This window comes from Candoia aspera, chromosome 2 (genome assembly GCF_035149785.1).
Source record: "Candoia aspera isolate rCanAsp1 chromosome 2, rCanAsp1.hap2, whole genome shotgun sequence".
In the NCBI taxonomy this organism is placed as follows: domain Eukaryota; kingdom Metazoa; phylum Chordata; class Lepidosauria; order Squamata; family Boidae; genus Candoia; species Candoia aspera.
The window spans coordinates 75833907-75847588 of NC_086154.1; the positions used below are offsets into that span (position 1 = coordinate 75833907).

At 41.5% G+C, this 13682-nt stretch overlaps 1 protein-coding gene across 1 annotated transcript in view; it reads left to right on the forward strand.

Annotated features, from left to right (window-relative positions):
- The first annotated feature begins 337 nt into the window (after positions 1 to 337).
- Positions 338 to 13682, forward strand: part of KLHL3 (kelch like family member 3) — a 56437-nt gene continuing 43092 nt past the window's right edge. Inside the window, exons 1-2 of the mRNA XM_063292277.1 lie at positions 338 to 596; positions 10678 to 10791. Coding sequence (XP_063148347.1) covers positions 583 to 596; positions 10678 to 10791 — 128 coding nt within the window. The 5' untranslated portion in view covers positions 338 to 582. The remainder of the gene's footprint in view (positions 597 to 10677; positions 10792 to 13682) is intronic.

Below are 13682 nucleotides of genomic sequence, written 5' to 3' on the forward strand. Positions count from 1 at the left end.
GCTGCCAGTACTTGCTCTAGAGCTTAGGAATAGGGTGAGACAGAAATCCAATTAAGCGCGAAGCAATGGACGTGCATTCTGAAGCAAGTGTCCCCTTCCAGGGCATAAACCACGGGGCCAAGACAAAAAACGCTCCCTGCCCTTGCTGCATTTGCTTCGTCCCCCTTGTCGGTCTTTTAAACGAGCAGAACCCCGCCAAAAAGATGCCCTGTACAAATGCAGCAGCCGGGGCGGTGCAATGTACCTATCCGCACAGCTGGTGTTGCCAGGAGACCGAGTCGCATGCTCGGAGAGGGAGGAAGAAAGGCAGAAGGGAGTGGGCTGCCGAGGCTGGAGGCAGAGTGGCGGCGGCGGCAGCGGGGACCTCTGGGAAGGGAGTGTTCTCCTGGCTGCTGCAAAGTTAACCTGCTGCTGTTGCTTTAGGCGCGAGAGGAAGCGGCGCAGGGGCGAGAAGGAAGGCGGCCGGCTGAGCCCAGCCAAATCAGGGCGCCGAGTGGTTCGCTGCGGCAGCGCTCGAGAAGCGAGCGGGCAGGAGCCGAGGGCGCATGCAGCAGGGCTCCAGCTCCGCTCCGGCGGCGCACAATGGACGACGAAAGGTTTGTGCGGCTCGCTCGGCGTGGCTATGCGAAGAGGGCAGGCGCCTTTTTGCTTGCGTGGAGGGTGGGCAGAGCGCTCCGGGCTTCCTGGCGCTGGCTGAGGAAGCCTGGCGGAAGATGCCTTGGCCGAATTCGGTAGCATCCCCCGAAAGTTGGCTGCGGTAACCTCCGGACAACGCGGTTTATTTGCGTCTGTTTATTCGTCGCGGCCCCGGAGGTTGCGCCGCCGCCCCTCGTTTGGAGATGGTCCCTCTGGTGAATCTTCCCCCTTTTTAAGGGAGGCGGTGGCGTTTGCACCGTGTGACTTTGCTTTTAATCAAGGGTTCATTCATCGCGAATCTCTTTCAGCACTTCTACAAATCCCCCCCAACACACTTCCTGTCTGCAGTGGCCCTTCTTTGAAAGTGTCTCCCTGTCTCCTTCCGTTGCTCTGGGGAACCTCGAGGCGCAATTTCTAGTATCTCCTTGGAAAGCGGTAGTCATTTTGGGAAGCCGATTCCTTTCCGCCGGGGCAAAGCTTTTAACTTCGTGCTCGGAGTTTTAATACACTCGTCGGAAAGATGGTGAGGTGAGGCGTGCGTGCATGGGTGTGTTTGACCTTTGGGTGAACATCCCACCCTGACCGGGCAGGCATTAAAATACAACAGCAGTGATTAGATTCAGTCCTGCTGATTCGAGCATGAACTCTCCTTTGCCTTCTGCTTCTCTTCCCCCTCCCCTCCCCTCCCCTCTCCACTGTTGTTCTGCAATTCACTTTTTAATCCACATATACATGCCTGCTTAGTTCCTTGGCACGGCAGTTACATAGGTGAAAGGTTAACTTGTTTGGATTTAATGAATCTCAAGCTGCAGGAAATATGTGTGAGTGGGAGCCTTTGCTATGGGAACACTTTTGTATTTTCGTAAAGCTACACCTGGTAGATTCACACAATCTGCTTTCTTAGTGTGGGATGCTAGTTGCTGCTGCTCCTTGACAGTCTTATCATGGTAGTTGCTGACTGAATAATCATAGCTACGAAGTTGGGGGCAGTTTCTTATGCGGATTTCCAGGTGTAATCCATTTGAAGCTCCCTGATATTTGTATGATCATAAGGTATGAGTTGAATATGATTGTGCATCACAGTGAGTGATCTTTCTTTGCACCCTACTCAATGATAGAAAATTATACAATTCATCACATAAGAAAAGAACTGAACCCTTGTTTCCAGCGGAGTGGCAATAGATGTCTTCCAAGACATTGTAATCTAATTTTTCTACTGTTTTTGATGTTTGGCAGTTCTTGATGTTTATTTTGGATCTTCTTAACCTGGAAGTTTTTGAGAAACTTAAACTAAGAAAAGTACAATATGTTTACAAAGATATTACTGCAAAAACAAAGCCAATACTAGCTATGACTTGTAAGATGGCAGGTGAAAAAGCAAAAGTTATATTAACATTTAAATAAAAAGGTGACTAATCTATATCAGAATGCATGAATTTTGGGGCCCAAGGCCATGAGTTATGAACCCAGAGCTAAATCTGAGCGGTTGCCTGGGCCAGAACAATAACTAAATTTGATGTAAGTTATGCTTACATTTAATTATGATGAAATTTAATGAAATGCTATTCTTATGATGACTCCCTCCATATTTAACATGCTCTATCATGTTGCACCTTTGGAGGGAGTCTGGAGGCTGCATTCAAAACTTTTGGGTTGGTATGAAGCCGTGGGAACTTACGTTACTCACAATGCTAGTAAATGCTTAAGAAGAATGATGAGATGTAATATATGAAATATGGTGGGAAGTTATATTATTTCCCAGTAATCAAATTAGAAAAGTGTTGTCCTCTCACTATGAGAGAATTCAGATTGATGAAATACTGGCCATCCTCCTCCATGCAAACTCAAAGCTTGCTTTCTTTGAAAAACAGGATATGTCAAGCACTTCCTTTTTACACTGTTAACTGGACTTGTTCAGGAAAAGAACACGTGGAAACTGCTGTGTGTTGAGATAGAAGAGCAACGGCTTGCCTTTGCTGCTCTTAGTATGGGAAGGAGTGCTGCTACTGATGTTATCTGAATGCTGGAGTCCAGTAACTGGGCATCAGCCCCATTAATGTGGGTGAAATGTGCCCTTCTATTCTCTCTTTCAGTGGCCTGATTCACTAAGCCAAAAGGAGGGTGATAATGTTTTGGGCCCAGTATATTTTGGAGAACTAGACCTTTTGGCTTATAAACTGTAGTTTGTGACTAGGTACAGCATATGAACCCAGCCAGTTGTGGTTTATTTGACAAAGTGTGGTGTGGTAAACCATGGTTTAGCACAGGAGTAGGCAACATTTAGGAGCACATTTAGAATTTTAAAAGCATGTGATTAGGGCACTCATAAGACCACATAGTCGATCACAAAATTCCCACTTACCAGAAGAACCAGTTTGGTGTAGTGATTAAAGCAGTGCTTCCCAAACCTGGGTAAATTACCCAAAATTGGGTAAAAGTGGTTTTTCTTTGGGTAGCAACTATGAACCCATTAAATTGACTTAAAGTGTTTCACCTACATTGAGTAAAAAAGGACTTTCTGATAAGCGATTTTGGATAATGAAGGAAAACTTTTGGGAAGCACTAGGTTAAAGCACCAGGTTAGAGACCGGGAGTGCTAGCCCTGGCTTACGCACAAAGTCAGCTGGGCCAGTCCCTCTCTCTCTCTCTCAGCCCTAGGAAGGAGGCAAGGGCAAACCACTTCCAAAAAATCCTTGCCAAGAAAACTGCAGGGACTAGTCCAGGCAGTCGCCAGGAGTCAACACGAGAGGATAATCATATTTTAATCTGATACCTAAAAAACAGATTCCTGTCAACTTCTTCTGTGAAAGGAAATCCATACCTTGGGTATGACTACTGGGGAGGGGGGAAAAAACCCCTTATTGTTGTCTATCATTTGTTCATGGTGGGTGGCACTCTGAACCACTCCCCCATGAAAACTGTCAGGGCAAGCTACTGTATAGACACAGGGAGCAAACCCCACACTAACCAGCACTGATGATGTTACCTAGTTGGATAATGAAACATCTGCAAACAAACAACCAAGCTCAGAGAACACCAAGGACTCCACAGTTCAACCCTGAGCTACAGCTATTCTCTTTGGTTGGATTTTAATTTGGTTGGCAACTGACATGGGCAGAGATTAGAGTGAATTGGAAATTTCCTTTTCCTTTCCCTCTAAATGTGATATAAGACTTTGGCAACTCATTGCCCCAAGAAGCCTGCAGTTTATCTTCATCGACTGGATTTTCTGGTTTTGGTGGGATTGCTTTCTTGTACTAGCAGTCAGGCCCGCAACTAAGGTCTGTGTCACCCGGGGCAAACATGGATTCCGAGCCCATTTTGGTGCCCCCCCAGTGCTCATTTGGGTGCCCCCCCAGCTTGGTGCCTGGGGCACATGTCCCACTTCCCCCCTCCGCTGGCAGTTTCTGTAGTGAATGATAACAATTACTGTAGCCGGTTATGTCTGATTTTATATTAGCCCTACAGGTAGGGATGGATGAATCTGTTGGTATTGGTTGTCCTCTAACATTCACATTTTAAATTCAAAATAACACATCTTGTAATAAATAAAATATTACTTGAACAGAAAAAAAATGGTTGCCCTCCAATATAGCTTGACTCCTGGTGACTTATCATGGCATGATATGGAACGACTTGCCGTTACTTTCTTCCAGGATGGCAAGTGGTTGTTTTTTTTTTTACTTCCCATTCTAGTAACTTTGTCCTGAGCCATATTATTAATGCATCTTTGTTTGAATGTCATATATGTCCTCAGTATATTTACCACTTGTTTTCTGGTGAAGCCACTTCTACAGCATTTGAGTAATTCCAATTTTTTTTTTCTAAAATATTTTGAAAAAACAGAAAGAAGCTTGGGATGGGATGGAATAGAGAAGGGAGAACACACCTTTGTTTAATTTATCTGTTTTTTCATCATATGTAATTGGCCCATCATATGCAACTCTTTCTTCTTAGTAAATAGACATGTATGTGAACATGTTATTCACCTTCTGGACTGGAACAGTTTCCAGAATAGTGTGACTTAAATCCACTTTACTCAGTCCATGGCAAGAATCCTAGGCTTGTAGAAGAGTAATCCATTTTGGCTTCTACCATTTCATGTTACTCTGATCTTACATTCCAGTGGAGTGTTTCTGCACGTGGTTTATTCCAGTAGAAGGCATGCGTGGCATGTACATAGTTTCAAGACATCTGCTGTCCATGGAATGCGTTTGATAGTTACAAACACAGATTCTATCCTTCTTCACTGAAATGGATTCTCTCTTGATTATGCATTAGTACAAAGTATATTTTAATGTTGCTGAGAATATTGGCAAGTTCCCTGATTTTCAGTGTTGAAAGCAAGTTAATTTTGCTTACGAAAGTTTGGAAAACTGACCAGTGCCTGAAGCTGAGATTTCTCCTTTTCCAGTAAATAATGATATACAGTATTGTCACAATTAGTGAATGCATGAAAAAGAGGCAACTGCCATAGTCTTCTCATCTTTTAATGACCATCATAAGCATATATAGATGGAAAGCATTTTTTAAAAAAATATTTATTATAATTTTAAGTTTATTTGTTAGATGTATATCCTGCCTTTTGTTCAGGAGCTCAAGGTGGTGAAGTAGCACTAGGTGAAAGAACTTCAGATTGAGGCTTTTTAAAAAAAAAAAGTAATTATGTCCTGTTTTCTAAATCCCTGAGCCTACCTTTTTAATAGCTTTTTGTTTGTTTTGCAATCAGTCTTTCCTAACAACCTTTTTCTGTTTCTTTTCTCTGAATTATCCCAGCTAATCAGTTATATATTTCCATTAAAGGCAAAGTCATTAATATAACATTGTGCATCCTTTACAGATTATTTCCATGATTTTAGCAAGATCCTTTCACCTTTCAAAGATAGGACCTAGCTTATTGGAAGAATCTCAAAGAGAATACAAAGCACGTACAGTTTTTTCCACATGTCCAAATAACACAACAGAATACCAGTAATTGTTGACTTCCTTTGATTGTTAAGATTTGTTTGTTAAAGCTTCCCAATGTATGATTATCTGATACCTGGGATATTTTTTATTGTCATCCTACATTATGATTTCTTCAAAAGACGTTATGTTTTCTGTTGTCTTTTAGCCATGTTAGTTTGTTCAGGGGGAAGAAATCTGAAAAATGTTGTAAGCTGGTATTTCTATTGGAGCTGACTAAATCATACAACAGTGATAAAACTTAAGTTCTCCAGAAGCACATCTGGAAAAGGAGAGGGGTAAAAGCTGTTAGGGATGCGGTGGTGCTGCGGGTTAAACCGCTGAGCTGCTGAGCTTGCCGATCGGAAGGTTGGCGGTTCGAATCCACGTGACAGGGTGAGCTCCTGTTGCTAGTCCCAGCTCTTGTCAACCTAGAAGTTTGAAAACATGCAAATGTGAGTTGATTAATAGGTACCGCTTCGGCAGGCAGGTAACGGTGTTCCGTTTAGTCATGCCAGCCACATGACCACAGAACTGTCTACAGACAAACGCCGGCTCTTCGGCTTTGAAATGGAGATGAGCACCGCCCCCTAGAGTCGGACACGACTGGACTTAATGTCAAGGGAAACCTTTACCTTTACCTAAAAGCTGTTAGTGCTGTAGAAGCCCCAGTTTCCCCTTGGTGTAATAAAACATAGTTAAGATACAAAATAAAACTTAGAAAATACTAATAAGAGAAAGGGGAGGTTGACCCAGCCAAGAATTTATTACTAGTAGTTGAGTAGTATTACTGGTCCTTGTGGTTTTAGATTGAAACGAGAGAAGCAGAAAGAAGGAAGGAGAGAATGTAAGACTCAAAAAAAATCCAACTACCCCAAAGCAGAAAACCCTCTTGTGTGGGTCTAGTGAGAACTCTTGGGAAAAATAGTTTCCTAAAATGTAAAAAGTTCTGGCCTTCATTCCTGTTTCTGGATCTTCAGTAATGATTTTAAATAATAGTACAACAAACCTTTGATTTAATGGACCTTGGATTAGCAGACTTCAGGTTTAATGGACAAACTCTGCTGGATCTGAATTTTGTCTGTTGTTTAGTGAATTGGTACAGAGAGTGTTGTCTGCTCCCCCGCAAATGGCTATTAATTCTTATTAGTAAAATAAGCTTTTTCAGCTAAGAGTGTATTTTGTGTTTAACAGACATTTGGTTTCTTTCCATTAGTCCATTAAATCAGTGATTATTTCTGAGTTTGGGAACTGAATGCTGCTCCTTGCTTTTCAAGTCCATTTCTAAAACAGCAGTTGTGTTGGTACATTAACTGTCTTTCTTTAAATACTTACCTTCCTAATAACATATTCAAGGCTCACAGCAAGAAATGAAGTAGAATAAAGCCATAACTTGGGTTAAAAACAATAGTTAATGTACCAACACCACTGATGTTTTAGAAATGGACTTGAAAAGCAAGGAGCAGCATTCAGTTCCCAAACTCAGAAGTAATCATTGATTTAAGGGACTAATGGAAGGAAACCAAATGTCCGTTAAACACAAAACACACTCTTACCTGAAAAAGCTTATTTTACTAATAAGAATTAATTTGATTTGATTTTAAAGAAATTGTGGGTTTTTATTTTTTTACTTTATCTGACATTCCCATGGGTAGTATTTTGATTGACTTGTTGCTATCATTTTTACATTTCCATAAGCCATCTTGAAAAAATTAAGTCCCCATTAATTAATTGTAGGTGCCCGTAATCTCACAATATATGGGGATAATGCAGGAGATGGGATTGGTGGAATCTTGCAGGATCTGGGCTGTTTTAAAATCAGGTTATAGGAGGATTGATGCTTCTTAGCAGAAAAATTTGCTGACCTCTGCTGTAGGATATGGCAAGAGTAGGCAACTATTTTGTGGTGGTCATAGGCTATCCTTTTAGTTCGTAGTTTTTCTCCCACATCATGGTATGATCAAAGGGTGTGAGTGTGATTTTTTTCAACTTTTTATATGGTGCGGGGGAGGTCTTGGCTCTTATTTTTTAACAGTTAAAGCCTAATCTGAAAATATTAAAATAATTTTCAAATGATGGAGATCTACACTGACAATTTTCAGTATTTTCTAGCTGCATTTCAGTGGTGTCTGTGAGCGACAGGTTAATTGAGATTAAATGCTTCTACTCCAAAGAGGCATATTTCTATTTTAATACCCTTTTTAGCATTGCTTCAAATAAGCTTTGGGGTGAAAAAGTGAATTGTACTGCAGTCAGCAATACAACTGAGCATCCGTTATGAACTCTACAGTATATACATTAGGGCTGTCTCCACTCCTGGGATTATAGATAGTAAAGAATAATTTTTTTTCACTGTTTCTTTTTTGTATTCTTTTTTCTCATTTTTGGATGCAGTGGATTCCTGCTGGGTAGATCACAGACGTACAGGTTCAAGGCTTTGGTGGAATCTGTGGATTCGAATCCCACCAAAAAAAGCCCTTTGCTTTGCTAAGAAATGATTGTCCTTTAAGTGCTTCAGTTTGATGGGCGAATTAAGAGAATTGTGGGCTCAGGAAATACGTTGCTATCCAAGGCAGAGCAAACTGCTTCTCAATTAGCCTTCCAGAAGTTAGCCTTTCCCTCTTCAGACAAGAAGTACGATGTTCATCTTGTACTTGGCATTTCTTATTTTAGAACTCATCCTCATTTGCTTCCTTCCCCTCAGTCCATCTGTTCAGTTCTCTTGCATTTTATCCTTGGCTCAGGATGGAGGCTGCTGGGTTTGTTATGGACAAAGCAGCACACCTTTCAAATGTGTCTAAGTAGCAGCATGTAAACCGAGTACAACTCCCTGGCGTTGAAATAGTCACGTTTAAATTGACCAGCAAACCTGTTGGGGAGATCAGTTTGAAGAAAAAGGTTTTGGATGCTAGCTTTACTAAAACTTTTAATCCAACGGGAAGGCAGTTTTGCTTGCCCTTCAAAGCAGTGCTATGAATAATCAGAGAGCAGATAAATGTAACTTTAAAGCTTTCAAAACATGAATGTGGGGGGAAATGCTGTTTTTCTGTCTCTTAGCTAAGTGGTAACATTTTCCCCACTTCTCTTCCACAACAAGCAAAAAGTTTTTTTATGGGCTAGACCCCAATGCAGTGTTGCTCAGCTTTGGCAGCTTGAAAATGTGTGGACTTCAACTCTCAGAATTCCCCAAGCTGCCAAGGTCGAGCAACACTTCCGTAGTGAAATATGTCCCATTTCTTCTCATGCTTGGGTCCTATGTATCAGTTGCTTTGGGCCAATAGCTGTAATTTTGCTGTTAAAATTCCACTGATAGGGGAGGGGAGAGATGGGCGGTGAATAAATTTATAAATAAATAAATAAGTTATTACTGGTGCTGCCTCACCAGCAAATGTCCTCTTTTCCAAAGGTCTGAGTGTCCAGCTGCAGTTTCCTTTTCCCCCTAATAAACCACCACTTTATTTCCCACTGCTTGCTACCCCTTTCTTCTCCATGCCAAGACAATCATTTCTGGCCTACCAGCCAAAGTATATAGAAACCACCTTGATTGCTTCTTCCCCTTCCACTGAACAAAACCCATCTTACCTATTTTGCCTGGTAGCCTATGCTAGCATATTGCACAAGCCTGGGAGGGGCGGGGGCAAGGGTTAGGAGGTTCTGTAGAAGTCATCTGAAAGCCAGACTCTTTTCTTCTGTTCAAGAGGAGCATTGAAGGGGATGCCTTATTTTCTGTGGAGTCTGGTGGAAGTGTTCTGAGAAGAAGAGGCAGCAAGTGAATTGAATATTAGAGGAGGGAGACAACTGGTGGATTATTTCCAGGGAAGGGTGGTACTGGAGAGCTGGCATATGAAGATGGGTCTGAAACGGTAGGCTGGAAAGGAATGAGGGCAAGGAGCGGTTGCTTTCCTTAAAAAAACCCAGAGGAGCAGCAGGAAGGGTTCCAGCACCTTGTATGCATAAGCAAAATCACCCACTCTGCCCAGTTCTCAGCCTCTATTTATGGTGGCTAAGGGCCCAGTTTAAAAGTGAAAGCTGGCTTTGTGAGATGCCCTGTGGGTAGGTTTGCTGTGTCCCCAGGCTCATGAGGCATCTCTCTTTAGGGAATGGTTCAGTTAGGCTTCTGTCTTTTCAGGAAGCGTTTACCTACAGCTGAATTGGCCAGTGCTGCCAGTGAACGTGTTTTTTGTTTTGTTTTGATGGAACTGGTTTGGCAAGGTTCTGTGATTGTTTCTGGGCTGAGTGTAGAAATGGCCTTGCCTTACAACTATTATCAGATGCTTTTGGATTAGGCAGTACATTCACTCCCATAGGCCTCTCCATTTGACCTTGAAGTTGCACTAAAATATTGGGGAAAGAACATATGAACTGTTTTTTATATCAATGAATGAAGTGCTGAATAATTTACTTTAGTTTGTGGCTGTAGAGTGAATGATGTTAATTGTATTGCCATTCAGATTTGTGAAACCTGTGGATTGTTTGAAACACTGGATCTGGATATTTCATGGGGGGAAAAAGACATTTCCTGGTAGTGTCTTTGTTTTTCAGGTGCAATAAATAGATCAGTTGTAATTCCAATGTCTCTTGACTTTTTACTTTTTAATCCAGATGACATGCTGTATTTACCCAAAAGGACGATGACTGCATTTTTCCCAAGAAGATTTGACAGAAAAACTGATCTGCCTCCATTACCATTTTCTTATTAAATCTAAGACTCAGAGAGTTAATCATATTTCTTTCCATGTGAATACTTTTTTAAAAATTACACATAAATGTGCAGAGATCTTTAAAAGCTCATGTATGCTGTTCACAAATGCTTGCCTTGGTTAAGCAAAGAATTCGTGCATGTGTTCTGAGCACATATTTCACATAGTTATGTCAAAGGCATTCACTTTGGCATAGCTGAGATTTTAAAACAGTACTCCAGTTACACTTTGCAGAAGTAGTATGGACAGCTGGTTGTGCAAGCTGAAAACTTGTAATCATTTGTAATATGTGACAATCAATGAGATAGTGGTTTTGTGTTAATTATTAGGTCATATTTTATCTCAGATCTTACAAATTAAACGGGGGTGTTTACTTGCTTTTCTTTCTTGTCTTCAGCATCAAGAGGTGCCCCCAACCACCTGAGGCAGATGGAGACAAGGACCAGCGAACAGTGACCATCAATCCTTGTCACATGGGAAAGGCATTCAAAGTCATGAATGAATTAAGGAGGTACTCCTTCATGTTCATTTTGCATCTCCTTGCAATTATTAGCCACTTGCTAGCTGGAGTCGACGCATCTAACCTGCAGAATGATTTGTTTCTGTTTGGGTAAAAGGTACTCAGTTCCAGCATGAACTTCAAACTCTATACTGTTCTTTGTAAGTTCCTCCTGTGGATTCCCCAAATCATATGGTGCTTCACAACAGAACACAAATGCTGGTGCTTGTGTACAAAATAACTATGTTATTTAAGCAATCTACTGGATACTGTACCTTAAGCAATATTGATGTACTTATTTATTTTATTATATAGATTTGTATTCAGCCTGATTCATCAACCTAATTTAGGGAATCTGCAAACTAGGACTGCTCTAGTTCTTACAGGGGCCCTGGACAGCCTCCTTTGCCTCCAGTCTCTACTGGGTTTCCTTCCTTCCCCACTTGCCCCTTGCTAGGCACATATTTGCTTCTTCTCCCCCTCCCTATAGTTTGATGTTGGCTGCGATAAAGCTACAGAACCCTAGCAAGAGGGGCAGGAGGATGCCCATCTAGGATATAAAATGATGGCAGGAACAGATCTCTCAGGTGCTGAAAAGGTACTGGGGGCTGTTGTGGGCAAAATCAAGCGTTGATTTTGTTTGAGATGTCCGTGTTCAGGAGGATCCTGGGAAAACTCAAATAGTAGTGTGATGAAGGGCAGGAGCTCTGTAGCACTGCTTTCCATTCTGAGACAGTGCAGTTAAACTTCAATGGTATACAATGGTAAGGAGTAGGGAAGACCATTTGCCCAATAATGCAAAGGTGGACTATCGCATTACAAAGATCATATTTTTTTGAACATATTTGGAAGTTTGCTACTATCAGATTCAGTCACAATAAAACAATTTTAATGCAATTTTCCACTTGGCACAAAGGTCCATATAGTCCATATTTATAAAATGATAGGGCAGTTTTACTCATATTAAATACTGTTGTACCTAATCGCAGAGGAAAAATGGCTAGTTTATTACTTGTTTTGGTTTTTGTTTCACTGACAAGGCTCGTACTGTACAATTAAGCATTTTATGATAGTGTATCTAAGAGAGTATTTTTATTTATTTATTTATCAAATTTGTCACTGCCCATCTCCTCCCACCGGAAGGACTCTGGGTGGTTTACAACAAAATACTCACTAAAACAATAAATATATAAAAATGCCTTATAAAATTACATATCATTAATAAATATAAATAAGAGTAAAGTCTGGATGGCTGTGATCTTGTTCAGTCTTTGCGTGGAAGGGGTACTTCAAGGTTCTAGCCAACCCCAGGCATGACTGTTTTCCTCCCTGCCCCAGGCCAGGTGGCAGGGCCAGGTCTTCAAGTTCCTCCAAAAGGCCAAGAGTGATGGGGCTAGCCTCACCTCTGAGGGCAAGATGTTCCAAAGGGCGGGCGCTACTGCAGAGAAGGCCCACCTCCTGCACCCCGCCAGATGGAATTCTATTACCGACGGGGGTCCTCAGCATGCCCTCTCTGCAAGATCGGGTGTGGCGGGTTGATGTAACAGGGAAGAGGCGGTCCCTCAGGTAACCTGGCCCCATGCCATGTAGGGCTTTAAAGGTGATAACCAACACCTTGAATTGGACCCAGAAGCAAACTGGTACGCAATGCAGCTCGCGTAGCAAAGGTGTTATATGCGCCCTTCTGGAGACACCACAAATAGCCCGCGCAGCTGCATTCTGGACCAGCTGAAGCTTCCGGATACTCTTCAAGGGTAGCCCCACGTAGAGCGTGGGCTATTTGTAAAGTATACTTTCTGCCATTCAACTAGTCTGTAAAAAATGGCCTATGATATCAGCTAATCACTTTTGTAATTAAGGTAGTTGTGTATGTGTTCAAGCTTATGTATAATTTTTTTCAGAGCAAAGTGCTCACTGGAGATAGATAGATAGATTGATAGATAGATAGATAGATAGATTGATAGATAGATAGATTGATCGATCTGTTCAGCTGTGTCTGATTCTTGGAGACTGCCTGGACAAGGCCCTGCAGTTTTCTTGGCAAGGTTTTTCAGAAGTGGTTTGCTATTGCCTCCTTCCTGAGAGTGACTGGCCCAAGGTCACTGGCTGGCTTTGTGCCTAAGGTGGGACTGGAACTCACGGTCTCCCAGTTTCTAGCCTGATGCCTTAACCACTACACCAAACTGACTATCAGATATTATTTAGAGATATATAAATAAACCTATTGTTCTTGTCCTGGGCTAATGCAAAGGATATTTGTGGGTAGGATATTCTTTGCCACATGGAGATATTGTGTTTTAGACATACATAGGTGCAATTCTGGCTAATCATTTAAATTCTCTGCATATTAATAAGGATAGTAAAACTAATTGTAGGTAATATTGGATATATTTCATGAAACATGAAATGCAGAAATATTTATAATAGAAAGTTTCTTTGTTCATGAACACAGTTGCAGTTATTTTATTTTGGGGAAAAGGAAAGTACTGATTTATTTAGAGATTTTCATTAAAGCAAGTCAAATGGCATTGCTAAACAAAACATTTAACAATATTGGCAGCAATGTAGGAAATGATCTGTTCTTTCATCAAGATCTGAAAGCTGTTGATTAAATCAAAAAGCCAGACCTGCTTGGATTAATTGGCAATATTTCATCTCTCTAATTATTACACAGGTCTAGAAGAATAGCAAAACAACATTTTCAGGCAAGTTTTGCTGCAGGAGTCTAGCCACAGTCTAGCGGTTATCTATAAGCACCAGTGTTGCTCTGCAGACTTGTACCAAGGCATTCTCAACTGTGCCACCATGGAACTGCTATTCTCTGAGTTCACATAAAAATCAGGAGTCTAGCGTTCATACCTTTTAATAACATGTCTTTTAATAAACCTTGTTAGTTAGAAAAG